This window comes from Fusarium poae, chromosome 1 (genome assembly GCF_019609905.1).
Source record: "Fusarium poae strain DAOMC 252244 chromosome 1, whole genome shotgun sequence".
Classification (NCBI taxonomy): domain Eukaryota; kingdom Fungi; phylum Ascomycota; class Sordariomycetes; order Hypocreales; family Nectriaceae; genus Fusarium; species Fusarium poae.
This window is the reverse complement of record NC_058399.1, coordinates 4,742,587-4,770,503: the sequence shown is the minus strand read 5'-3', so window position 1 is coordinate 4,770,503 and position 27,917 is coordinate 4,742,587. Positions and strand designations below refer to the sequence as shown.

The window sequence follows — 27,917 nt, the reverse complement described above, 5'->3', positions numbered from 1 at the left end:
CCCCACTCTAGTTGGATCGTATCCTTGCCTAGCATGGGCCTAAACGAGGACTTCGACGACCGACAGATCCAAACCGAAGCCGAGCAACAACCATACATACCTTATGAGTATCAGACTGAGAACAATGACTCGTGGGCTGGTGCCTTGCCGGTGAAGCAGGGTCTCTATGACCCTTCTTATGAGAAGGATGCTTGTGGTGTCGGTTTTGCTTGGTGAGTTCATCAATTGGCTTGTACAGCCGTCGCTAACTCATTCACAGTCATATCAAGGGCAAGCCTAGCCACAAAATTGTCAGTGATGCCCGTAACCTGCTCTGCAACATGACCCACCGTGGTGCTGTGGGATCCGATGCACGAGATGGTGATGGTGCTGGTGTCATGACATCCATCCCCCACCGGTTCTTCATCAAGAACTTTGAGAAGGAGGAGGACATTAAGCTGCCTCCCCTTGGCCAGTACGCCGTGGGAAACCTGTTCTTTAAGCCCGACGAGGAGACTCTTCAAGAGTCCAAGAGGCAGCTGGAAGATGTTGCCGAGTCGCTGGGCCTCCGAGTTCTGGGATGGCGAAGGCCTCCCGTCGACTCGACACTTCTTGGACCTGCTGCCAAATCGCGTGAGCCCATCATCGCTCAGCCTTTTGTTGTTCTTGCCTCTGCTTACGGCACTGGCAATGCCCCCGAGATGACTGACCCTGAGAAGTTTGATGAGCGTCTGTTCGAGCGACAGCTGTACATCTTGCGAAAGCGTGCTACTCAGAGCATTGGTCTACACAACTGGTTCTATCTCTGCTCCCTTTCAAACAAGAACATTGTCTACAAGGGGCAGCTTGCTCCTGTCCAGGTTTACTCTTACTACCACGATCTTGTCAACGCCGACTACGAGGCTCACTTTGCTCTGGTGCACTCTCGCTTCTCTACAAACACTTTCCCCTCATGGGACCGTGCCCAGCCCTTGCGATGGGCTGCTCACAACGGTGAGATCAACACACTCCGAGGTAACAAGAACTGGATGCGTGCCCGTGAGGGTGTCATGCAGTCCGATGTCTTCAAGGAGGAGCTTGAGCAGATGTATCCTGTTGTTGAGGATGGTGGTTCCGATTCCGCTGCTTTTGACAACGTTCTCGAGCTTTTGACCATCAACGGTGTCCTCTCTCTTCCTGAGGCTGTTATGCTCATGGTTCCTGAGGCTTGGCAGGGTAACCAACACATGGATCCCAAGAAGGCTGCATTCTACGAGTGGGCTGCTTGTCAGATGGAACCTTGGGACGGTCCTGCTCTATTCACATTCGCCGATGGTCGATACTGTGGTGCTAACCTTGACCGAAATGGTCTCCGACCTTGCCGTTTCTACGTCATGGACGACGACCGTATCATCTGCGCTTCCGAGGTTGGAACCATTCCCGTTGAGCCTGAGACTGTAATCCAGAAGGGTCGTCTTCAGCCTGGTCGCATGCTGTTGGTCGACACACAAGCTGGCCGTATCATCGATGACAAGGAGCTGAAGGAGGCTGTTTCGAGCCGATATGACTTCCGAGCATGGCTCGACAGTGAATTGATTACTCTGCCCAAGGTCGTTGAGATCATGGAGCAGGCTCTGGATCTTGCGCCCAAGCTTGATGACAAAACTATCCAGTCCGACCCTCTGCTCCACTCCTACGGCTACACTCATGAGCAAGTCAGCTTGCTACTCGCTCCCATGGCGGCTGATGAGAAGGAGGCTCTGGGTTCCATGGGTAATGATGCTCCTTTGGCTTGTCTGACCCAGGCCCCTCGTCTTCTTTATGACTACTTTCGACAGCTGTTCGCCCAGGTTACCAACCCTCCCATCGACCCTATTCGAGAGTCTATTGTCATGTCTCTTGAATGTTATGTTGGTCCCCAAGGTAACCTGCTCGAGATGGATGCCTCCCAATGCGGTCGCCTTCTACTTCCTAGCCCTATCCTCTCTATCGAGGAGTTTAATGCCATCAAGAACATGTCCAACAAGTACTCTGAGTGGACCGTCAAGACTATTGATTTGACTTTCCCTAAGAACCAGGGAGTTCAGGGCTACATCAAGCACCTTGATGAGATCTGCAACGAGGCTTCAGCCGCCATTGAGGCTCGGGACCGTGTCATTGTCCTGTCTGATCGCAACACCTCGGCTGACCGAGTACCCGTCTCTGCTGTTCTGGCTTCTGCCATGGTTCACCATCACCTTGTCAGCAACAAATGGCGATCCATGGTTGCTCTTGTTGTCGAGACTGCCGAGGCTCGTGAGGTTCACCATATGTGTGTCCTTCTCGGTTACGGTGCTGATGCCATTAACCCCTACCTTGCTATGGAGTGTATTCTCAAGTTGAATCGTGAGGGTCTCATCAAGAAGAAGAGCACCAACGAGACTCTCATCCGCAACTACAAGCACTCTTGTGATGGCGGTATCCTCAAGGTCATGAGTAAGATGGGTATTTCAACCCTCGCCTCTTACAAGGGTGCTCAGATTTTTGAGATTCTCGGTCTCGACGAACCTGTCGTTGAACGATGCTTCAGGGGTACTGCCTCTCGTATTCAGGGCATGACCTTTGAGCTCATTGCTGAGGATGCCTTCCGATTCCATGAGCGAGGTTTCCCTTCCAGAGCCAGCATTGGCCCCCCCGGCCTCCCCGAGTCTGGCGAGTACCACTGGCGTGATGGTGGTGAGCCCCATGTCAATGACCCTACCTCGATTGCCAATATCCAGGACGCTGTCCGCACCAAAAACGACAAGTCTTACGAGGCCTACTCCCGATCCGAGTATGAGCAGATCAAGAACTGTACTCTTCGTGGTCTCCTTGATTTCAAGTTTGAGGACTGCACTCCTGTCCCCATTGACCAGGTTGAGCCTTGGACTGATATCGTCCGCCGATTCTGTACCGGTGCTATGTCGTACGGTTCCATCTCCATGGAGTCTCACTCTACGCTTGCTGTTGCCATGAACCGACTTGGTGGAAAGTCCAACACGGGTGAGGGTGGTGAGGATCCCGAGCGATCTCAGCGTATGCCCAACGGTGACACCATGCGTTCTGCCATCAAGCAGGTCGCTTCTGGTCGTTTCGGTGTCACTTCTGCCTATCTTGCTGACTCTGATGAGCTTCAGATCAAGATGGCTCAGGGTGCCAAGCCCGGTGAGGGTGGTGAGCTTCCTGGTCACAAAGTGTCCAAGTCCATTGCTCGCACCCGCCACTCAACCCCTGGTGTCGGTCTTATCTCGCCTCCTCCTCATCACGATATTTATTCCATTGAGGATCTCAAGCAGCTGATCTACGATCTGAAGTGCTCTAGCCCCCGATCTAGAGTCTCTGTCAAGCTTGTCTCTGAGGTCGGTGTTGGTATTGTCGCCTCTGGTGTTGCTAAGGCGAAGGCCGACCACATCCTGATCTCTGGTCACGATGGTGGTACCGGTGCTTCTCGATGGACTGGCATCAAGTATGCTGGTCTTCCTTGGGAGTTGGGTCTGGCTGAGACTCATCAGACTCTGGTCCTCAACGATCTTCGTGGTCGTGTCGTTGTCCAAACTGATGGACAGCTCAAGACTGGTCGTGATGTTGCCCTTGCTTGTCTGCTTGGTGCTGAGGAATGGGGATTTGCCACTGCTCCTCTTATTGCCATGGGCTGTGTCTTTATGCGAAAGTGTCACCGTGAGTGGTTTTCTCACCCTTTGAACCAAATTGGCATTGCTAACTTGTAAATAGTGAACACCTGCCCTGTTGGTATCGCTACTCAGGACCCTGAGCTCCGAAAGAAGTTCACTGGTACCCCTGAGCATGTTATCAACTTCTTCTACTATGTCGCCAACGAGCTTCGAGCTATCATGGCCCAGCTTGGTTTCCGAACCATCAATGAGATGGTTGGACATGTGGAGGTCCTTAAAATGCGTGACGACCTTCGTACCAACAAGACAGCCAACATCGACTTGTCTCTTCTCTTGACCCCCGCCCACAAGCTCCGACCTGGCGTTGCCACCTTCAACGTCCGAAAGCAGGATCACAAGCTCCATGTCCGACTCGACAACAAGCTGATCTCCGAGTCTGAATTGACTCTTGATAAGGGTCTTCCTTCGAGAATCGAGTGTGACATTGTGAACACTGACCGAGCGATGGGTACCTCGCTCTCATATCACATCTCAAAGCGGTATGGCGAGGCTGGACTGCCCATGGACACCGTCCATGTTAATATCAAGGGCTCTGCTGGTCAGTCTTTTGGTGCTTTCCTCGCTCCTGGTGTCACACTGGAGCTTGAGGGTGATGCCAACGATTACGTTGGCAAGGGCTTGTCTGGCGGTCGATTGATCATCTATCCTCCCCGTTCTGCAGTCTTCAAGTCCGAGGAGAATATCCTCATTGGAAACACTTGCTTGTACGGTGCTACTACTGGTACTTGTTTCTTCCGTGGTGTGGCTGCCGAGCGTTTCGCCGTCCGAAACTCCGGTGCCACCGCTGTTGTCGAGGGTGTTGGTGACCACGGCTGTGAGTACATGACTGGTGGCCGCGTCGTTGTTCTCGGATCTACTGGTCGCAACTTTGCAGCTGGTATGTCTGGTGGTATTGCCTACGTCCTAGATGTACATGGCGACTTCCACTCCAAGCTCAACGGTGAGATGGTCGAGACCAGCGGCCTCGAGGACCCTGCTGAGATCGCTTTCGTTCGCGGTCTCGTTGAGGATCACCATCACTACACTGGCTCCGAGCGTGCCGCCCGCATTCTCGTCGACTTCAACCGAGCTCTTCCCCGATTCGTCAAGATTCTTCCCGTCGACTACAAGCGTGTTCTCATGGAGGAAGCAGCCAAGGCAGCCGAGGCTAAGCGCGCTGAGTATAACCTGCCTGCCGTCTCTGGTGTCCAGCACAAGAAGTCCGACAAGGTTGCCAAGCTCCAGGATCTCGAGGAGGCTGTTGGCGACAACGCCGCAGAGAAGAAGCGTGCTCTTGTCCTCGACAAGACCCGAGGCTTTAAGATGTACAAACGTCGCCAGGAGAAGTATCGACCTGTTAATGCCCGTCTCAAGGACTGGGCTGAGCTGAGTTCCCGTCTTGAGGAGGATCAGTTGAAATATCAGGCCGCCCGCTGCATGGATTGCGGTGTCCCTTTCTGTCAGTCTGAGACAGGATGTCCTATCTCTAACATCATTCCCAAATGGAATGAATTAATTTTCCAATCGCAATGGAAAGATGCCCTCAACCGTCTCCTCATGACCAACAACTTCCCTGAATTCACAGGCCGTGTCTGCCCTGCTCCTTGTGAGGGTGCTTGTGTTCTGGGTATTAACGAAGATCCTGTCGGTATCAAGTCTATCGAGTGTGCCATCATCGATCGAGGTTTTGAGATGGGTTGGATGGTTCCTAATCCTCCCAAGGTCCGCACTGGCAAGACTGTTGCGATCATCGGATCCGGCCCTGCTGGTCTGGCTGCTGCTGATCAGCTCAATCGTGCTGGCCACCTTGTTACCGTCTACGAGCGAGCTGACCGTCTTGGTGGCCTCCTCATGTACGGTATTCCTAACATGAAGCTCGATAAGCGTATTGTCAAGCGTCGTACCGATTTCATGGCGGACGAGGGCATCGTCTTCAAGACTGGTGTTGCAGTTGGCGAGGAGGGTCATCCATCTCTTCAGGACCTCCGAGCTAGCCACAATGTTGTTGTTATTGCAACTGGTGCTACTGTCGCTCGCGACCTCCCTATCAAGGGTCGTCAACTCGAGGGCATTCACTACGCTATGGAGTTCCTGCACAAAAACACCAAGTCTCTTCTCGACTCTGAGCTTGGTGACAACGCTTACATTAGTGCCAAGGACAAGCACGTTGTTGTCATTGGTGGTGGTGACACTGGTAACGATTGTATCGGAACCTCTCTCCGTCACGGCGCCAAGTCTGTCACCAACTTCGAGCTTCTGCCTCAACCTCCTCCCGAGCGTGCCAACGACAACCCTTGGCCTCAGTGGCCTCGCATTTACCGTGTTGACTACGGTCACACTGAGGTTCGCCAGCACACTGGCAAGGACCCTCGTGAGTACTGCATCATGTCCGAGGAATTCATGGACGATGGTTCTGGCAAGGTCAAGGGCATTAACACCATCCGTGTCGAGTGGACCAAGTCTCCCAGCGGTGGTTGGGACATGAAGAAGGTCGAGGGCTCTCAGCAGTTCTTCCCTGCTGACCTCGTCCTGCTTGCAATGGGTTTCCTCGGACCCGAGGCTCGTGTTCTTGGTGATGAAATTGAGAAGGACGCTCGCAAGAACGTCAAGACCGCCCCCGGCAAATATAGCACCAACCTTGAGGGCGTCTTCGCTGCTGGTGACGCCCGTCGTGGCCAATCTCTGATTGTCTGGTAAGTTAACGCAATTGTCATTCATTTGAAAACAAAATACTAACATCTGCGCAGGGGTATCAACGAAGGTCGCCAGGCTGCTCGTGAGATTGATCTGTACCTTGAGAAGTACACCAATCTTCCCGTTACTGGCGGTATTACAAAGCGCACTGCACAGGAAATCTTCAGCCAGATCCAGGTTGAGGCTTAGATATAAATTATGTTTCAGTCCGTTTTGCTTTTTAGGATTGGAGCAGAAGGATACAGGATGATACCACGATCGTGCATTCGGTTGTGTTGAAGGCGTGGCTAAGGATATAGTTAACTTTTTATACCAATTTGAGAGGTCTTGCTGTTAGAATATCGGTAACTTGTGCTGCGACCTATGCCTCAGGGTGTCAGAAAAATTGGCCGCTGGAAGCATAAGAGACGAAATTAGTGGGCCACTTTATGCTGCTTAGACTATAGCTCTTAGACTACTTATTTTTGTAACCTAAGACTTAGGAGGTCATCTTTTCTGCTACCCACTAGGTAGGTAGCTATTGTATACATACATCAGGATATTGACTTTGACTAGGTCAACCATCGAGAGCATAAGGGACGAGATAATATGAGAATTTGATATATAACTTTATACTGTTAAGCTTTTTCCCCCTTTGGATTCTCTAAGCCTTGGATTACAATCACTCTTCTCTCTTGAAGAAATTCAACATCAATTTTGATTAACTCCTTTGCCATACCCCGTCTAGCCCCTTCTATGTTTAGCGCAAGCAAGGAAATACAATAACCGTACAACCAAGAAAAAGACAGTAAGCAGAATCAACAACCAAATAAGCTTGACCACCATCTCCAACATAATACAAACTCTGACACTCTCCGATTGTAGAAAGACATTTTGCCTACTTCTGAGAAGGCACCGCGAGAAAGCCTCTGCTTAATAGTGGCATAATTGTCCTCCGATGTTTAGGACGCCAAAACAAACTAGCTCAAATGCTGGTCTAAACCGATATAAAATGACTAAATTGTTTCGTCTTTTTTGGCTCTCGGCGGCTCTTCCGGTATTCTGATGCCTCCCCAGATAGAATCGTGGGTTGGATGATAGTTTCGCACGCTTGGGCTTTGAAGGTCCTTCGATGCTTTGCTCAGTCAAGCTGCTCTTCCGCTTGACGGAGACCGAAGCATCTTGCTGCGCATCCTGCTGTAACTTACCCGGATTGTAGAGGCTCTGGAGGGTCTCTATCTTCCATCTAATGCTCCGTTCCTCTGAGGGTTTACAGAGCTGCTCGAAGGCGTCCAAGACCAGCATGGTCTGCTGACAATCAGGTAGAGCGCGATGATTGAGACCGATAAGCTCATGGTCCGGATAGAGAATCTCGAAGATTATAGGAAGGCTAAGTGAAATGGATGCGGGTACGTTGCGTCGGAGATAATGGATCACATGTATGCAATTATCATCCCCAGGTAAGATACCCTTGTGCCCTCCTTGTTCCAAGAATTCTCGGAATATGCGAAGGTCGGTTTTGTTCCTATGCCAGGCAATGAACACCGTCTTAAGCGTAATGCCTACTTGTTGCAGAACTTAGGCGACTTCATGCGCATCCATAATCTCCGATGTCGTTGCCTTGGAAAAGAGTTCTCTGCGTTTGGCTCAATTGCCTGCTTCCAGTGCCGGATTACTTTTTAACCTGCCTTTAGGGAGAGGAGCAGCTTTGGCAGGCTTCGAACCCTTTATCAAGGTGTTTATCAACACCTTCCCAGTAGCTCGATCTATGATAGCAACCTCCCACAGACGTAGGTCGCTCGAATCCCATTCGCAATCGATGACAACCGCTGTTCGATAGACAGGCTGCATCTCCATGTTGCGTTGTATATGAGCAACAGGCCGTCTGACACGATTCTCATAAGGAGTACGCCACATAACCCAATGCAAGTGTACCCTCTTGAGCACAAAGATAAAGCCAGACAGTCTCTGAACATCTCTATTTGCAACAAATCAATAATGGTTAGTCTCTGGGTGTAACAAGAATAGTTGAGGGGTTCAATGCAGCACATACCCCAGTCTTTCTCATTCTCCTTGAGGATATCAATCCTGCCTTGAGGGAAGGGGTCTCCTCCCTCTTCCTCAAGGTCATCGTCTTCGGAGTCATCGTCTGTGAGGCCGTCTTGGATGAAATGATCTTCCATGGAGTAGTCTCCATCACCATTAATCGCCTGTTGTTCGATATCATCAGAGTCCGCGATATCGCTTGCAACAGTCCTGCCGACGTCATTTCGGCGCTGATAGGTGAAGATGGCGTCGGATAAGGGGCTCCTGAAGAATCGAGGGAGTCTCGCTTGATTAAACTCCAATATAGCGTCAGACGAAATGTGACCGTTATCCAGATGGACTTTCCAATGCTTTTCCAATTTAACTTTCAAGAAGACTTTCCCAGTTACCGCCATGCGGCAATTTGGAAGGGGGCATGCATAAAGGACCTTATCAGAGCCATGTATGCGGCGTCGCAATTTGTGAAGTTGCATATGAAGGGTCTCTTATCGTCATGAACATCTTTTATATGTCTCTTTAGGACAACGACCTTTTTATCGCAATATGGACATTGCTGAGGTTTAGGTTTAACCTTTCCCTTTCCGCAAGTTAGTATATGTTGATCCCACGAGTGTAACTTTCATACCATTGTTTCTGCTGATATCTTGATATACCGAACACCGAATGGAATCAATGATACTGAAGGTCAAGGATGCGATACCACAACCGAATGAAGTTGCCGCAGCTGCAAATGGAAGGCAAGATTCAGGTACATATAGCTATTTTACTACAAGTCTATTATAAATGATACAAGGAAGTGTCTGAATATAAGTGAGTCTATGTCGTTTCATGGTGCTTTCTACTTGTGGAAGTGAAAGGCACGCTGTCGAAATAGGGATAACTTGAGAAAACAAACTGCCACGTACAAAGAATCATACAACGAATGACCAGGATAAAAACCTGATGAATGGTAGGATCTATACAGCCATGGTTCGGGATGATTCCAACTTCTTTGAGAGGGTTCAACAGATGTCAAAGAAGAGGTGGAACCAGTAGCGACTATCTTGCGAAATGAACCTTCAAGACAAAAAGAACAAGAGTCATGAGTCCTGTTGAATGTGAGCTATCAGATTCAGTTTAATTCAGAGACTGTAGATTGATTCGAAAGTTCGCTCTGGTGCTATGATTAAGTGATTTCATGCTTGAAGATGCCGTGGCGGGTTTACTCCATCACTGATGAGCTCCAAGACCAGAGCCTACATTGGGAAATAAGATAAAGATTGGGTAGAGTGGTAAATAAGTATAGAATTCTTCAATGAAGTTATCTGAAGCTTCATGTTGATGGATGATCGCCTCTGGATGAGAAACACCAGAAAAGGGGTTGACTATGTCCCTTGTTACTTAACGGACAAAAATGGGTTTCATTGTTCTGCGTGGCAATTCTTTCAGCCTTTTATGTTCCATGAATTTTATTTGGCTGCCCTTTTTCTTTGAGTTGTTTCAATCAGAGCTGTGATTTTGTGAGCAGTCGTTATTGCCAGGGGTTCTTTGATAAATGTGATGTTGCAAGCCGTGATGGTGAAGCTGGTACCCATAATCAAACCTTTCTGGATTGATCGGTGAACCAAGGTAGAGTGAAAGAAGTTGCATGATCAAATGATATTCAGGTAGAGTAATTGCGCACATTGTCGTCATCCTTCCCTGATGCCCCATTCATTCTGTGTAGATGTCCAGAAAACCTTTTGTCTCGGTACAATGAGATATAGCAGTACATTTCTCACCAATCTAGCCAACTGATTCGACAACTCTTCCACCCTTGTTCCATGTCTCTTGTCTGAATATTTCTTACTTTGATATTGGCATTGAAGGTATCTGCAGCTTCTTTTTGCTGCCCAGAACTAAAATTTCGACTTGAGCCAACGTTACTAATCCAGTTTGGGAGCAACAGTTCGGAAGTTTGATGGTTTGGACCCAAAGGATAATGGCTTTTTCGCCGCAGCTTTGGGGAGATAGTATCATGAAGGACGTATGGATTTTTTCTTTCTTTTTCGGCTCTCATAAGAGGATTAGCCAAGTCAATGTAACACTACAGTTTGCATGGACTTAGGTGGGTGGCAAACTTGTATGGTGTCTATATTATTTGTAGTACGTCTGTTTGACACTCTGCAGTTCAGTGACTGCAACGCCTCTGACTATAGACTTAATTTGTTCCTTGAATAAACACATACGACCATACCTACCAGAAAATACGGGATCCCGTCTGCTCTCCCTTAGTCAAGCTGGTAAGGGGCGGATTAGTAGTTGGGTCGGTGACGACCAGCGAATCCCCGCTGTTGTATGTTCTTCTATTTTTGGTGTTTGAGAGCTTTTTGCTGCTCACCATGAGGCATCAGCCCGACTTAACGACGTAAGAAATGGAACTATCGTGTTAATTCATTGATTCAATTTACTTGTTTAGTCTCTTATGCTCTTCCTTGAAGCTTGATCTTTTTGTTGTTATTACATCAAACACATCCGTATCGTTTGACTGTTAGGGACAAAAGACACGAGATCACTAGGTCAACTTATGCTGTTTAGACCAGAATTCTTAGGCTGTTCATTTATGTACCATAAACCTTACAGGTCAAAATACCTATTTGCTCAGTCAGGTTTTATAAGTAGCTGATGCATTGAAACATGAGATCAGAGCGTAGCTTTTGTTATAACAAGTATTCCATGGCTTATTGGAATAGTAAGGCTTGAGGTTTGAGCAAAGGCACTTATCTATCACTCACGTGTTGATGTAGTTGCTTGGGTGATGATCTATACTTACTTGTATCTGTTCTAGCTAGGTACATAAAAACAAAAGAAAAAAGCTTCGCCAAAAGCCAAGCCCTAGTAAAAAAAGAAAATGGCAGGCCACACGAACCTTGCTGCGATAATCATTGAAGAATTTTACACTAAAAAGAAACAAACCAGTCGTCTTCCTTACTGAATAATATGTAGAGATAGACATTTAATGTCTCTTCACGTGTATAAATAAATGTATGCACCTGAATGCACGCAACGACAGGGATCGGAGGTCTACTACGGGAATGACATGCAACTAGGTTTTAGCTGCATCCATAGCAACACGTGTGTAAGTCGCGGGCGTTGATAGGGCAATTGGAAACAAGCAAAGGACGATAGAAGAACCGAGGCGCAACAGATTTCAATGGGGTCTGATGCTGCTGTGGGCTTTTCTTCCTCGTAAAAGGTTAGTTTCAGCAGCTGTTTTGGACACCGAAGAGCCGCTGGAGACCTGGTTCGTACAAGGTTCCTACCACAATGGACTGGAGAGTTTGTTTGGGTTAGCAGGACCGGGAGGTGCCAGGTACCTTCCCTGCCTTGCTTGATGTTGGTGGGGTCTTCGCGTCAAGTCCAGCCCAGCGCCAGCCTACTAACCTAACCCAAACCAAGTTGATGCAGTACAAGGTTCTACCTTATGCATAGTAGTTATCGCCCAGCTTTTTTCCCGTTCAACTTCTTGAAACTCTATGTAACTCGGTTTATTTCTCAATATCATTCATTGTACTCTGTACAACAATCAACGGCAACTGTCATACATCGTGCCGTGCCGTATTGTGCTGTGCTGTGCCTCGCTTCCTGTCGAGTCCAGCATCCATCATCATAACATCCGTCTCCCTCCGGTTCGCCTCGACTCCGTTCCGCGTTTCAAAGCTTGCCCATCCAATTCGCTCTTGACGAAGTCCATCGTTGGTGTACCATACAACTCCATCAAAACCCATCAACAGTAGCCTGTTGCAGTATTATCGATTGTCCCAAATCTTTTCTACCGGCTGTTCATTCTACATTACACAGCCTCCGGCTGGTCGCTCACCTTGAAATAATTGGCCCCAAGGTCCAATCCCTCTCCACCCACAATGCGCTTCGGCCGAACCCTTCGCGAGTCCGTCTACCCGCCATGGAAGGACAAGTACATCGAGTACGCAAAGCTTAAGAGCTTGCTGCGGGAGGATGTGGCCGACGACGATAACCAGCCGTGGACTGACGAAGATGAGTCTCGTTTCTCCGAAGAGATCTTCAACAACCAACTCGAAAAGGTTGCTCAGTTCCAAGAGCAGCGTTTTAATGCCCTCAAGGACCGGGTCGACTCTTCTTTTGACAAGCTCAAGGAACTGGCTCCTGTTGAGTCAGAGGAGGATGGAGGTCCTTCTAAAGGTGACATCTCGGCTACCCGACTGCGGGCTCTGGAGTCGGAGCTTGACGAGATCACCAATGAGGTTCGCGAACTCAAGAAGTACAGCCAGATCAACTACACTGGCTTCCTCAAGATCATTAAGAAGCACGATCGTAAGAGAGGAGACCGCTACAAGGTCCGGCCTGTGATGCAGTTGAGCTTGTCGCGACGACCTTTCAATTCCGAGACTGGCTATTCCCCTCTCCTCAACAAACTTTCTATAATGTACTTTGCTATCCGGCAACAGCTAGAGGAGGAAACCGGAGATCAACTCCCACCCTTGGATTTTGAGTCTCAGGGAGAGATGTACAACGGTGAACGTTACAAAGCTCATAAGTGTAAGTAAATCCAAGTAGTATGCAATTGGGCTTGTGCAAGTACTAACTCAACTCCAGACTGGGTTCATCCCGATAACCTACTCGAAGTCAAGACAGTTATTTTGCGACATCTGCCTGCTCTCGTCTACAGCGAAAAGTCTGCCAAGGAGCTTGATGGTAGCGATTCGCCATCCATTACCTCCCTTTATTTTGATAACAAAAAGTTTGAGCTTTACGGAGAAAAGGTTAACCACAAGTCTGAAGCAACCTCGCTGCGCCTTCGTTGGTATGGCCAGTTGGCCACCCGACCTGAAATTTTTGTTGAGGAGAAGACTGTCGATGAAAAGGGTGGCAGCCAGGATCTCAAGTTCTCCATCAAAGACAAGTACGCCAAGTCATTTGTTGATGGAGAATACAAGACAGAGAAGGCTGTTCAAAAGCTTAAGAGACAGAGTTTTGCTCCCGAAAAGATACAGGAGTTCGAACAGACGGTTGGCACAATCCAGAAACATCTCAAGGAAAAGGATCTCGGCCCTGTTCTAAGGGCCAACTATGTCCGCACGGCCTTCCAGAAGCCTGCTGATGACCGGATCCGTATTGCTATCGATACCAATGTGGCGTTTATCCGAGAAGATACGCTTGATCGTAGCCGCCCCTGCCGTGACCCGAAGGAGTGGCACCGCCTGGATATTGACGATAGCGAAATGACATATCCCTTTAAAAATATTAACCAGAGCGAGGTCAACAGGTTTCCGTATGCCCTCCTTGAAATCAAGTTGAAGGAGGACGGCCAGCGAAAGCGACCTACCTGGGTCCAGGACTTGATGGCGTCTCACTTGGTTCACCCAACCCCACACTTCTCCAAGTTTGTGCATGGTATTGCGGTCCTTTTTGAAGACTACGTCAACAGTTTGCCCTTTTGGCTCAGTGATCTTGATTCCGATATCCGCAAAGACCCTCAAAAAACTTTTGAGGAAGAGGAGCAACGACGTGCCCAGCGACACGAGGATGTCATGGCTGTGGGCAGTCTCATAGGAGCCGGCGCAAAATCGGGATCTTACAAACCTACACAGAGCTCACCAGTGAGCAAGTCATATCTAGCGGACCGCATGTCTAAGGATTCGAATACCCAAAAGCTCAACAAGCAGACCTCGACATCTGGGAACGGAGAAGAGGTCGGGGAAAGCAGTGGCCAACGCCAGGAAGAACAGGAAAGGTCCTACGGGACTCTGTCGTCTGTCATTCCCGGTTTTTCGTTATCCAAGTACTCTCGGGCCAAACGAGCGTCTCAGCAGCCATTGCCGGAAGGCGTGGTAGCGCCGACACAATGGATCAAGAACATGGGCGAACTTAAGGTGGAACCGAAGGTTTGGCTTGCTAACGAGCGAACGTTCCTCAAATGGCAGCACATTTCCATTCTCCAGGGTGGTCTGGCTGTTGGTCTATACACGGCTGCAGGTGAAAACACACTCGCATCTATCATCGGTTTCTTGTTCGTTCTCATTGCCATATTTGCCGGCGCTTGGGGCTATACTATGCTAAGAATTCGACGAACGATGATTGTAGAACGGAGTGGCAAGGACTTTGATAACATGATTGGGCCCATGGTTATCAGTGCCTCGCTGATGCTTGTGCTTATTCTCAACTTTTTCTTTGCGGTAAGTCTTGTTATTCCCGCTGTGGTCAACGGAAACTAATCATGTTTGATAGTGGCGAGAAGCTTATGGACGATTCAACAATGGTAATAATGATGCGGGAGACCTTCTGTCGGAAGAACTCAGGTAAACGTGAGAAAAAGCTGGATGAAAGAAGTATGTGGTATAGGATGGGTGTTGGATGCATACCTTTGGTGTTTCACATAGTTTGTTAAAGAACGGATGGTGGTTTCATTACCAGTACAGAGGTTTAATAGGCATATGTTGCGAGAGAGCTGGAGGATCAGGTTCACCATGGGCCGTCCGGTGTTCTCAAACATCAATGTATAAGCTTGTATTGGCAGCGAGTATCTGTTAGATGATGTCAGTCAGTAGAGATATACTAGACTTGACTTGCGAGACATCTTTACATGAACACCCTCTTTTATTGTGAGAATTTGTTGAAAATACGAATAGCTATGAACGAATAAAATGATACATGCAATGCAAAGTACCTGCTTACTGCATGCATGCAGAGCTGAGTGGTGTCTGAACTTAACCACTGCGCGTCCCTCGGCTGTGCATCTGATTAAACAAACACCTTCCGTTTAAGTCAATCTTGATAGTTTCTACAGTGACTTTGTTATCAAAATCCTCGTCGAACAACTGGTTTTGATTCAACGTCTTTACAATAACGTCTCGACTAATCTGTACCACATGCCATTCCTTTGTTATTGTGCAGGTAGCCGTACCACGGTATAGGTAAAAAATAGTCTAAATACGTAGGTAGTACTCGACATTACCTACCACCCCTGCTTGTCTCTACCGACCACCTCGGACACTGCTCCACGTATCAAGCATTGCGAATCTACGGGACGGCTCTTTGTTGCGCCACTAAAAAAGGGAAAAGGCGTGGGGTCCAGCCCAATCCCCCTGTTGTCGCGCAACGCAACGTATTGCCTCAAACGAGGGCGTTCTAACTATTTTTCCTTGCTTCCTCTCTTCTTGCTTCTCTTTGTTTCGCGTTCCAAGAGTGGGGGAATACCGTCAATCATGTGCAACGTCAAACTCGATTGCTAACAAGAAAATTTGTCCATATCTTTACTCTTATTTACCGACTTTCTCCATTGTCAGTCAGGCTCTCTCATAGCCTGGACTGCAGGTTCCCTGTCGTCTTTAAGGTCTAGCCCAGGCCGCGCGCCAGCTGGGCGTCGCGAACACGACTTGCGACACGGAGCCATTTCACCTTCCTCTCGGCATTCATTCTGACCTTGACGTCTCTCCCGACAATTCTACTCTTTCCGTAACTATCGATAGTCACGTCAGACTCGCGCTGTGCCTGATGACATCATGGCGGACCAGGGCGAAAAGAAGGGTATCTGGAGCATGATCCGAAGGGCTAGTTCTAGGAGACATTCATCCAAGCCTCCGGTACGTAAACAGCGACTACAGTGACGTCTGGATATTTCAGGAGCTCGACAAAAACTTCTTGTCTCACTTTAAGATCCTTTGATCTCCCAAGCTCGAGCTCCCCAGCTGCGTCGCGTATAGGCTATGGCTATAGCTCCGGCTCCGATTTCGCTCATTTACGCATTCAACATCTTACTAACTCGACTTTTTGCGTTTTAGCCGAAGGACCTCGAACCTAGAGAGTATCATCGTCCTCGGCGTGCCAGCAATGGTGACGCGGGCCATTCACCCTACCGCCAAAGCATCGGTTCGGCTCCCGATCTTACATATGACAATAACCGCCCCATGACCGCCGAAGACGAGTCTTCCAACATGCGCCGCAGGCAGAAAAGAGGGCAACCCGAACCAGAACCAGAACCCCGGTCTTCCCCGATCAGGTCCAAATCCTCTGGCTTCTTGAATAAGGCTCGTATATCCAACGGACGGCCAGTTCGCCCTCGCGAGCCCCCCACAGTAACGTGGCCGCCTTACGGCATCTCCATCGAAGATGAATTACCCCAGAAACACGCGCTTGAGATCGTCGCCCGCGGTGCTCCTTCACACAAAGGTCATAAACGGCCTGTTGCGCATCAGCCTGACGAGTTCTACTCTCTTCACACAACATCAAGTGGCAATCGAGCTGATGGCAAGGTTTCTGACCACACCGATGTCGCCAACTTACACGATTCTATGACCCAGCTCATGACCTTGCGTCTGTTGGGGCACGGATATGCAGACAAACCATGGGAGACACTCGAGCAACCCAGTTACGCTTTCCACTTTGGCCATTTACCAGGAACTATCACGCTTAATGAATGGGCATCCATATCCAGCGTTCTTCCACCCGCCATTGCCCTTCGTGACGCCGGCGTCATGCCTCGGACGATGAGTCTGGAGAGTATTTTCGAACGTTTGCAGGAACTACGGCATGGTATTGAGGACGATGACGAGACCTTACTCTATCGAATTCTATACAAACGCATTTTGAGAGACCCTGACAAGTTTCTCCATCCTCATCGAACTCTTGATAAGCAGATCACCGATCTGATTCTTGTTCTTTCGCGCCCGGACTGGATCGACTTTAGCAATCCCCGGAACCAGGTTGCTACCCGATTCATCTTTGAAAGAGGCCCAGAAAATCAGGAGCAATTCCATAAATTCTTTCACCAGCTTCTTCTCAGTCTTGAGCTTGAGTTGCGCATTCAATCGGAACAACATAGCGACTGGGCAAAGGAGAAGTTAACTTCACAAATACCTCCATCAATTCAGTGGAATCTGGCTCTAGCCAGACGATGGCAGGATTTTGTGCGTGTCGATGATGTTGGCAGGACACCTGAAGAGAGTAAGTGCAATTATGACCCTGTTTCCAACGGACATCCTAACCGCCGGTTTAGTTCTTCTACGATATAAACTAAAGAAACGTCAGATCAGAATGCTGAGGCGTTTTGCTCAAATGATGAGATGGCCAAACTTGACTGATACCCTCGATAATATGAAACAGAAGGATTCGGAATTGGCCTTGGATGAGGTCAGTTCTGACGCATTTGCCTTTTTCAGTGGTCTCGTGCTGCCTGGTGTAAGTTTGCTTTTCCTTTACCCTTTTATCAAAGACGTATACAGAAACTGACTGGGGCCAGCAAACCTTTCCGTTCCTGATGATGAATACTCTGCTGGACCTTGACCCTGATAGTGAGACGGACAACCTTGCACTTCTCTCTCACTTGCATCCCCACTGTGGTTTCCAGTACAAGAACAGTTACACATATTGGTCAGCTAGCTCGATCGTGGGTAAAGTGCTGGCACCCACGTGCCATGCTGTTGGTGGCTGGATTGGTCCCGCACGACCAACGACAGATCTTGAGCCGACTCAGATTGCAAGAATCCGAAGTCGAAAACCGAAGCAACGAATGACCCCTGAGGATGTCGAGTCCATGGCAGAGCGTTCTGATCCCCTTGGTCCTGCCGCCGACACTTACCCAGTAGACGATTATCAACCAGTTGCCCCGAGTGGTGGCCCTGAAGATGCCGTTGATACAGTACGGGTAGAGCTGCTAACTCTCAAGCCGGCAGACGGACCTGAAGATACACCCTCTTCAACAAAAGTTTCGAACCGTTTCGACGCAACAATCCAATTTGCCATTAACGGAGTATCATGGCCACTCAACCTCATGTATGACGTTTCGTTCTTGGCAGCTTGGCCATGTTCTGAGGGCCCACATCCGCTCTTCTTTGACTACATCTATACGTCAATTCGTGTAGATTCCATCATCGGGGTACGAGACTGGGGAAATCTGTATGGAGGTCCGCAGTTGCATAGCGTGCGATCGAGCCCTGGACCAGGTATGATGGGAGGGCCATACAAAGACAGGTTTGGTCAGAGCTTCAATCACAGCCACACCCCGTTGAATGGGTTTGTTCAACCCGGTGGACCCGAAGAAGAAGATGAAAACGACGACGAAAAGGTCCTCGTGGTTGAAGCGTTCGGAGTACGCGACAACGAGGTCTTGGCACGAGCTTGGTGTTCACACTGGGGCCTCAGTGCCGTGGTGGCCGATGTCGAAAGAACATGGTAAGTTTGATATATGACGGAAATGGCGACGGTTGCTAACGAGGGATACAGCATGGCATGTGCTATTCGTGAAGCGTACGCGGCAACGCTGACAGTGGTGATCCTGGTAAAGGGCCAGGAGTATCCTAATAATGAGTGATGAATTTATGATTATGTACATATTTGGTTCCACGCTTAGCAATGGGCTGTGGGATGGGCTGGCGAAAGTGATACAGGCATGGTCAGGGGAGTTTGTGTTTCAGACCAGGAAAAGCAGCCGGAGGTTGACAAGATGCAATTGGATGAGAGCGGTGTGCCGCAGGGTAATAGATATTGACTGAGTATTGATCTGGCATGATGGTGGTTGTAGAAGGTTCTTGAGCGCACTGCTCGAGCTTAGCAGATCAGTTCCCGTACATACTTAGGACGAATACTGTCTCATGTGATATCTCGTTCACTGCATATGCATGTTAGTTGGATGGGTATCAGCTCATGAGCTGTACTGTAAGATAATAATAGCATGCATTGGGAGAACAAAAGGGATGTTGCAGTACGGGACAGTACAGTAGCATGATGACAGTTCAACTGTATCTAGTGACATTCATGATTCACCGCACAACAAGACATGGCCAAGCAAGTCACAAGATCTCGGTGAATGGTGATCAAGCTGGCCATTGGCCAATTGACTACAGCTGCAGGAGACAGGCATCACGGATGAGCCGGATCTGGAATCCCGGATGTCTGGGACAGTTCCAGCATCCCGAGCAAGGTTGTCTGGTGTGTTACAACGTTGACTGTTGTAATAAACCGACCCCTCGAGATGCATATTGAGAGGTCATCGGACACTAAAACTTTTCTTTTCTTTTCTTCCTTTTTTTCGTGTTGCATTGTGAGGGGAGACTCCGCTGACGGCCGAGAGGAACGGGGATGGCAAGACAACGCCACATCATATCATTTCGTGTTATATTCTCTGCTATTGTGTACAGATACAATTGAGTCAGCGGCGGTGTGTTTGGATTTGGCCTGGTGATGCCGGTGATGCTTGGGATGAGACGAGACGAGGGATGATGTGGGGAAGAAATGCATGCGGATGCCGATCAAGGTGAGATATCAGTTGAGTCGAGTGCAGTAGGAGAGTCCAAATGTTGTGTCAATTGCTAGGTAGTCTAGGCAGTCGTTTGGGGGAGTGTTTGTTGAGTTGCGTAACATTATCAACAAATTCTAGGATGATATCCGGTGTTCGGAGACATGATACTCAAAAGTCTTTTCTTGTTCGGTGTACAAGTGCAATTCTGCTTTTTTCCAACATTGTTTCCCTGCCAGGGTATTTCGTAAATGCACACCTCGAGCTACTCATCATGAGCTCTCAGAGCAGATCATGGAATCCCTCTCTCCCACTAACCTAGCCTAGCTTTATTGGTGAATGGACTGATGGACCATCTCCACTCCCGCAGGCAACAGCATTTCTTTTTTAGGTTATGAGACAAAGAAATTGAAAACGGAAAAGCCGATACGAGTTGGGGGAAACTTTTCAGGGCGCTGAGGGTTGTTAGTGGATGGGAAGCGAAACATGAAGAAGGAAGTGTACTTTTTTCTTTTTCCTTTCCCATTCGTGGACAAAGGATTCAAGGGAGAGTTGATGCTACTGCATTTGAAGTTGCATTGCATTTGTCTATTCAGCTTCTAGAGCTCTTGGAAGTGCCATCCATATCCGTGCCATGGACCTCTTGTCGCCTCCCCCACCCTATCTAGCACCCGCTAATATAACTTAGTAGTCCATGGGCTTGCAGGGGCAGAGGGGGTGGGGGTTCCCGGTTCCCCCAGGATTCACTGCCCGTCAAAGCTCCATTGTTTGCCATGATGGAGCTCTGTCTCCCCATCATGACTGGCCTTTTTCATGGTGAGAGAGTGAGAGACGGCCGACGACAAGAGTCCATAATAAAAGTGTCCACGAGCTTATTTTCTCCGAGGTTCCACATAATTTAATCATTCCAATTACTGTATATAGGTAATTACAATAAATAGATAGAGAGAATATTATATATATATATATATATATATATATGAGCTATGTTAATTCACAAAGCGTATTACGCAAAACTGACATCTCCAAAGCTAAGACATTCCAACGTTTAGCTGACCACTCAATTACTATCTTGGGCTTCCACACACACACACCACCATCTCCTTTGCTCCTCAAAGTTCCAGACTCTATTCCATCATTGGGATTGCTTTTTTACGCGGGGTGACGCCTCGTCTCGCCTCACACCCGACCTCTTCCCCTCATCGTCTTCCACATTGGGACTGTCTTTGACACGAGCCTAAGCTTATCCATCAGGCAATAAAGCACAACAGTCACTCTTGCGCCGAGATTTGATCCCTTTAATATGTATAGCAACCACAAACCCATTAAAGTCATGGAGTGAGTTCCCTAGTACTCTCGTCTTTCTATCATTTCGAGATCCTGGCTGACCACTTTTTCTTTCACAATGGATAGACCTCCTCAAGTTTTGGTATGCAGTCATTGAATCAATCTCCAGCCGTTTATGGTGGCTGCGGTAGTGGCAGGTCAACATTGAATACAAACTAACTTCTGTTACAGGATCACTACATCGGTGTCGATGTGGGTACCGGCTCTGCTCGCGCCTGTATCATTGATGAGACTGGTGATATCAAGGCTCTGGCTTCTGAGAACATCAAACTATGGCAGCCTGAAACTGGCTACTATGTATGCGGCACTTTTGATCCTTCATGTCCTACATTAACTGACTCTCTCAGGAACAATCCACTACAGATATCTGGCAATGCATCTGCGAGTGTGTCCGTCGTGTTGTCAGCGAGTCTACAGTCAACCCCTCCAGCATCAAGGGCATTGGCTTCGACGCTACATGCTCTCTTGCCGTCTTCACTCACGACACCGACGAGCCACTCCCTGTCACAGGCCCTGACTTTACAAACGATGGCAATGACCGCAACGTCATCTTGTGGCTCGACCACCGACCGGTCGAAGAGACCGAAAAGATAAACAACACCAACCACAAGCTCCTCAAGTACGTTGGTGGAAAGATGAGCATCGAGATGGAGATGCCCAAGGTCCTCTGGCTCAAGAACCATATGCCTCCGGAAGTGTTTGAGCGTGCCAAGTTCTACGATCTTGCAGATGCTCTTACCCACTTGGCTACTGGCAACGAGACTCGCAGCTATTGCAGTGTCGTTTGCAAGCAAGGCTATGTTCCTGTTGGCGTCGACGGCAGCGTCAAGGGTTGGCAAGAGGATTTTTACCATGATATTGGTCTCGGCGACCTTACCAAGGATGATTTCAAGCAGATGGGTGGTGTTAACGGGGTGGTGAGCCTTTTCATATTTTCTCCCTTTGGTTCTGATGCGCCGTTTCTCAATACACCTGGCTAACCAAGATGTTTGCAGAACGGTACCTATGTCAGTGCTGGCGAGCCTGTGGGCACCTTGAGTCGACTGGCAGCCAACCAACTCGGCCTCCCAATGGGCATCCCTGTGGGAAGCGGTGTCATTGACGCATATGCGGGCTGGATTGGAACCGTGGGCGCTAAGGTCGACCTTGGCGACGATGAACTCAACGCAGCTGTGCCGCATAATGATCTCGCCCAAGCCTTTACTCGTCTGGCTGCCGTCGCAGGAACCTCAACATGCCACTTGGCTCTCTCCAAGGAACCTGTGTTTGTTCCTGGTGTTTGGGGCCCTTACCGTGATGTTCTTCTTCCCGAGTTCTGGATGGCTGAAGGTGGCCAGTCTGCAACTGGGGAGCTTCTACGACACATGCTTGACATTCACCCTGCTTATAACGAAACCTGTGCCTTGGCCAAGGCTGAGGACAAGCACATCTATGACTTCCTCAACACTCACCTTGAACTCATGAAGGAAAAGCACGACGCCCCCTCAATTTCCTACTTGGGACGCCATCACTTCTTCTATGGTGATCTGTGGGGTAACCGCTCGCCCATTGCCGATCCCAACATGAAGGGTAGCATGGTCGGGTTAGACAGCGACAAGAGCACCGACAACATGGCTCTGTGGTACTATGCCACCATGGAGTTTATCGCTATGCAGACTCGCCAGATCATCGAGCAGATGAACAACTCTGGCCATGAGATTTCGTCGATCTTCATGTCTGGTTCTCAGTGCCAAAACCCTGTCCTCATGAATCTTTTGGCTACTGCCTGTGGCATGCCTGTCCTGATCCCACGATACGTCAACGCAGCTGTCGTTCACGGCGCTGCCATGCTCGGCGCAAAGGCAGCAAGCCATAGCAAGGAGGATGGCAGTGAGCCCGAGTCTCTCTGGAGCATCATGGATCGCATGAGTAAGCGAGGTCGACTAGTCGATCCCAGTACTGACGAGGATGAGAAGACGCTGCTAGATGCCAAGTATGAAATCTTCTTGGACATGTGCAAGACTCAGCAGGAGTATCGAAGTAAGATCGATAAGGCCACGGCTTCCAAAAAGGCTCGAATGAATGGCACTGCCAATGGCACTGTTAACGGAGCATAAAGGCCGAGCTGATGTGCATGAACGTTGAGGAACATAAACTTGATGAGCGTTTGGTTTAGTCTAGGTAATGGGGCGTTGGGTATTTGGTACAAAGGCCAATAATGATTGAGCGCATGCGTGTAAATGGGCCGACCGACACGAAGTAAATCCTAAAAGGATGAATGAATTAGAGTAATTGAAGTCCTCATTTGATATTTTCTTTAATTTTTGTATCTCAAAGCTGTCTCCTAATAATTCAAGTCCATTCATCTACTTAGACCCAGCGTTGCCTAGGAGCAGATGCTCCCTGTGATTGGCCAAAGCTTCACCTCCAAGCATCAGTCATGACCCACTCCTAAATTTGTAGAAACAAACGCGCGCCGACTTTGTCTCTTGTTGACCAGGCTTTTTTTTTAATATTTCCTCATCCACGCATCACGACAGCTCGTCTGTCATCAACTCGCTAACCCTTCATCCATAGATCTGAGGAACCCCTACTGTATATTTTCCCCAGGACTTTTCGATTATTGAGCACCCATGTCTCTCTTTGGACAGACTGCCAACACGGGCGGCAGCTCGCTGTTCGGAGGCAATACTGGTGGCACGACAGGCGGAGGACTGTTTGGACAGTCGACAACACAGAATCAGCAGAGCGGAGCCACTGGTGGTGGTCTGTTTGGCCAACCGGCCCAGAATCAACAGCAACAACAGACCGGCACAACGGGTGGTGGCTTGTTTGGAGGACTTGGCGCAAACAAGCCCGCGGCGGGTGGTGGTTTGTTCGGGCAGCCGCAACAACAGCAACAGCAGACGGGAACTACTACGGGCGGTGGCCTCTTTGGCCAGTCAACTACACAGCAGCCAAGCACGACCACGGGTACTGGACTCTTTGGACAGCAAGCGCAGACTCAGCAAAGCGGAACTACAGGTGGCGGTCTGTTTGGCAATCAGCAGCAGCAACAGCAGCAACAACAGAAACCCTCTCTGTTTGGCTCTTCCCTAGCGCAACCCGCGGCAGCTGCGAAGCCATCACTCTTCGGCCAGCCGCAGACCCAGCAGCAGCAACCTCAACAGAACGCGCCTTCCATGCTAGGCGGAAGCACATTCGGTGCAAGCACATTCGGCGGAAGCCTTTTCGCTAGCCAGGCTCCCAATGGACAAACCCAAGCACAATCACAACCAGCGGGCGCCTACTTCGACAGTCTCTTTGCCAAAAGCCAGAAAGCTGATGGTAAAGCCAACATGGAGGATCTCCCTAGCCTTGAACTCGGTCTGGGCGACCTACGACATCGATTGCGAAAGCTTCAGTCCAAGCCTAGCGACAAACCTCTTGGCGGAAAGGCTCACTACCTTCTTGCAGCTTCTGGCGTCGATCCTGGTGTTGCAGCAAAGGATCTCGGACTTCTTGATGTGCAGCCCGGCCGTACTGAGCGGGCCACACATGGCTACGCCCCTAGCGAACTCGATGTCGAAACATACCTCTCGAACCTCCAAACCAAAACGACTCTTAGCATGATTGCTGACGGAATCGATCGATCGGTTCGCGACTTTGATAACTTCCTTGAAGACAATGTTACAATGGAATGGGAGGCGCAACGAAAGCGCATCTACCAGCACTTTGGAATCACACCCCGCGAGGAAACATCTACCACTGGACGCGAATCTCAGAGTGCTTTCGGTCGCTCCAGGCGTAAGAGCCAGGCGCCAGCTGCCAAGTCTGGCAGGGCCAGTGTTCTTGGCAGATCGACACTTCAGAAATCTGTCATCGGAACACCCAGCCGGATTGGAGCCCATCAGACCGATTTCTCAGATGTAGATCGTTCTTCCGAGTCTGGAGGTCTCGACGGGCGCGTCTCTTCTGATGATAGAGTACTCCGTGAGCGACAGGGACGTCTGTCGGAGAAGATTCGCAATCTTAACACTGCTCGTCTGCTCAAGCGACCTTATCCCATTCTTTCTGAGCTCGCGGCTGTCGAGCAAAAGTCCCACGAACCTCATGCACCCCATGTTGTGGAGGCATACTTGGCCGTCATGGAGATCGTGGGCGAGGACCCTGATGCCGAGACGACCCTCAACAACGCGACAGCCAAGGAACGCGAGTTTGCCGATATGTATCTGAACGACAACCCCAATTCCTCCAAATCGGTTGAGATGCGAAAGCGTATTCTTACTGGTACAAACAGTTTCCTGGAGAAGCAGTTTTTGCGTGAAGTCGAGTCCCTTATCGCCAAGCACCCTCACGAAGCGAAACTTGGTGGGCTGCCTGACATTGTCAGTAAGGTCAAGGCGTACATCAGATTACGGTCTGCACGAAAGGATTTGGTTCCCGATAACACTGAGCTCCAGCAAGTTCAGGGTGAGTATGTCTGGGCCATTGTCTTCTATCTGCTCCGCTCTGGACATGTTAGCGAGGCTGCCAAGTATGTCAACGACAACACCAACCAATTCCGAGGCATTGATAGAACCTTTGCGACATACCTCAACAACTACGCTGCCAGTGAGGATCGGCGCCTTACCAACAGAAAGCTCCTGGACCGTTGCACCAACGAGTACATACAGCGATCACGCAACGCCCCCGAAAACTCTATCGATCCTTTCCGTATGGCTTGTTACAAGGTTATTGGGCGTATCGAGCTCGGTAACCGTAACTTGGACGGACTTAATACAGATATCAATGACTGGATTTGGCTACAGTTCAACCTGGCAAGAGAGGGTGACAAGACAATTGAAATGGCTGGCGAGTCGTATGGTTTGGCTGAGTTGCAGTCCAGCATCCGAGAGATCGGTCTGAAGCACTTTCCCAAGACCAACTCGGAAGATAGCAACGGCAGCTTTGGGATGTTTTTCTACCTGCAAATCTTGTCGGGTATGTTCGAGGACGCTATCGCCTATCTTTACCCCTTCTCATATGTCGACGCTGTGCACTTTGGTTTGGCGCTCGAGTTTTACGGTCTGCTCCGACCAAGCGATGCCATGTCGCCGTCCAACGACCTACGCAGCTACAGCACCAAGAACTTACCACAGGTCAACTTTGGCCGCATGATTGGATACTACACCCGTGACTTCAGAGCTGCGGATGTCGTCTCTGCTGTTGACTACCTGACACTTATCTGCCTCAACCAGGACCTTGAGGGCGAGGCTGGCCAGCGACACAGCAGCCTGTGTCACGAGGCTCTCCGCGAGTTGGTGCTTGAGACACGCGAATTCAGCAAGTTGATTGGTGATATCCGACCAGATGGCCGACGCATCCGTGGTATTATTGAGGAGCGCGGCCCTCTTATTGGTCTTGATGCTGAGGATGACTTTGTCAACACAGTCACCCTTCAGGCTGCCAGCTTCGCGGATGAGAACGGCCGCACCACAGACTCGGTGTTGCTGTACCACCTCGCCGGCGAATACGACACGGTTGTCGCTATTGTTAGCCGCGCGCTAAGTGAGGCTGTTTCTCTCGAGATTGGCGAGGACCCCATGCGTCTCATGCCTGTCAAGCCCCGGGCTGGTGGACAGGAGGCTGATGCTGGCAGCAGTCTTAGCTTGGCAGCCATTGATGACCCTGTCGAATTGGCCAAGACTATGATGAGCATGTATGAGCGCGATGCCATGTTTTACAGGAGAATCCAGGACCAAAACAAGGTGGCCTGCCGAGTGCTGCTGGAGATGAGCAGTATCAAGGGATTGGTGGAAGCTGGACAATGGGCACAGTGCCTCGACGTAAGTCATAACCTAACCATGTAATACAGTGGAATGATGCTAACCTGGGAACAGAAAATTCGAAGCCTCGAGATTCTACCCCTGGACGCGGCGGGCGATGGTAGCACCATCCGAGCCTACGCCTCTAAATTCTCCGGTCTCTCGCAGCCCGTGTCCATCAACGTGCCCAACTTGTTGATGTGGACCATTATCTGCTGTGTTCGCCAACGAGAGCAGTTGACAAGCGGCCAGTTCAGTGGCAACGAGGGAACTCGACGCCTGATGGTCGACCAATTGAAGCAAATGACGCTGGACTTGACAACATATACCAGCCAGCTTCGATACAGGTTCCCGCCTCATCTTCACGAGGCTCTTGCAAGGGCATCGGCGGAATAAAAGTTTGGCGTGTGGATATCATATGTTGGGTTCATTGAATATAGGCAACGCTGTACGGCTAGGATGAAGGAACGCACAAGTTTTAAGATAAGAGGCCAAGCACAAAAGGATTAGGCAAAGAATGGGGATATTTCGTGATAGAAGCTAACATTAATTGAGTAAGAGAGCTTTTGAAGGAGAAAGGGGGCGATCTTTTGTTGTTTACGGCTTTATAGTAATTGTAAGATCACATTGTACCTGTGCACTTTTGCTTATTTGTGATGGAGAGCAAAAGATAAGTCTTTGACAACAATGGACGGAAGCTATACGATGCTCCTTTGAGTAATCATCTGATATCTAATGCGTTTTACTACCTACTAAGTTGAAACGGATCTCGTTAGGTAGAATTCCATTTCCAATGCACCTAATGCCTGACATTGGAGCAGAACACTTTCATATCATAAGAGACGATATGGCCGAATTAATTTATAAGTGATTTAGATCAAAACAATTGATCTGCTTGATAATTTTAGGTGCCCTAAGCTACGTTATCAAGGTTTTTATTATCCCAAAGCAGAGTAACTGGCTCTTTTTCCCTTTTGCCCCAACGACCAAAACATAATAACTGAAAAGCGTGTAGTTTCCATATAAGACTCGACCTAGATCTGGCTAATGATCTCCTGCGCAGATTTGCTCAGTGATAGTACCAGTGACAAGTAGGTCAGTATACTTCTCGAGCTACAGGTCAATCTTATGAGCAGTCTGGTGACCTTAGTCTGGCGAGTTCAAAGACTTTTCTTTCCTTTCATTAAGCCTAACTAGAGCCTCATGTGT

General features: G+C 49.2%; 6 protein-coding genes across 6 annotated transcripts; 5 read left to right on the top strand and 1 right to left on the bottom strand.

Annotated features, from left to right (window-relative positions):
- Positions 1–33: 33 nt before the first annotated feature.
- Positions 34–6,530, top strand: GLT1 (glutamate synthase [NADH]; the record flags this gene model as incomplete). The annotated part of the gene is made up of 4 exons (XM_044846144.1): positions 34–212; positions 260–3,654; positions 3,709–6,340; positions 6,395–6,530. 4 exons carry the CDS (start codon positions 34–36, stop codon positions 6,528–6,530), a joined length of 6,342 nt encoding a protein of 2,113 aa, XP_044712060.1.
- Positions 6,531–7,253: 723 nt separating this feature from the next.
- FPOAC1_001541 (uncharacterized protein) lies at positions 7,254–8,761 on the bottom strand (the record flags this gene model as incomplete). Its single annotated transcript, XM_044846143.1, has 3 exons — positions 7,254–7,882; positions 7,997–8,296; positions 8,374–8,761. 3 exons carry the CDS (start codon positions 8,759–8,761, stop codon positions 7,254–7,256), a joined length of 1,317 nt encoding a protein of 438 aa, XP_044712059.1.
- Positions 8,762–12,247: 3,486 nt separating this feature from the next.
- Positions 12,248–14,666, top strand: FPOAC1_001540 (uncharacterized protein; the record flags this gene model as incomplete). Its single annotated transcript, XM_044846142.1, has 3 exons — positions 12,248–12,902; positions 12,960–14,539; positions 14,592–14,666. 3 exons carry the CDS (start codon positions 12,248–12,250, stop codon positions 14,664–14,666), a joined length of 2,310 nt encoding a protein of 769 aa, XP_044712058.1.
- A 1,199-nt stretch (positions 14,667–15,865) lies between these two features.
- On the top strand, positions 15,866–18,672 carry FPOAC1_001539 (uncharacterized protein; the record flags this gene model as incomplete). Its single annotated transcript, XM_044846141.1, has 5 exons — positions 15,866–15,946; positions 16,145–17,306; positions 17,359–17,540; positions 17,602–18,533; positions 18,585–18,672. 5 exons carry the CDS (start codon positions 15,866–15,868, stop codon positions 18,670–18,672), a joined length of 2,445 nt encoding a protein of 814 aa, XP_044712057.1.
- A 2,329-nt stretch (positions 18,673–21,001) lies between these two features.
- FPOAC1_001538 (uncharacterized protein) lies at positions 21,002–23,039 on the top strand (the record flags this gene model as incomplete). The annotated part of the gene is made up of 4 exons (XM_044846140.1): positions 21,002–21,025; positions 21,115–21,240; positions 21,291–21,860; positions 21,939–23,039. 4 exons carry the CDS (start codon positions 21,002–21,004, stop codon positions 23,037–23,039), a joined length of 1,821 nt encoding a protein of 606 aa, XP_044712056.1.
- Positions 23,040–23,555: 516 nt separating this feature from the next.
- On the top strand, positions 23,556–27,104 carry NIC96 (nuclear pore complex subunit; the record flags this gene model as incomplete). Its single annotated transcript, XM_044846139.1, has 2 exons — positions 23,556–26,729; positions 26,784–27,104. 2 exons carry the CDS (start codon positions 23,556–23,558, stop codon positions 27,102–27,104), a joined length of 3,495 nt encoding a protein of 1,164 aa, XP_044712055.1.
- Positions 27,105–27,917: the final 813 nt, after the last annotated feature.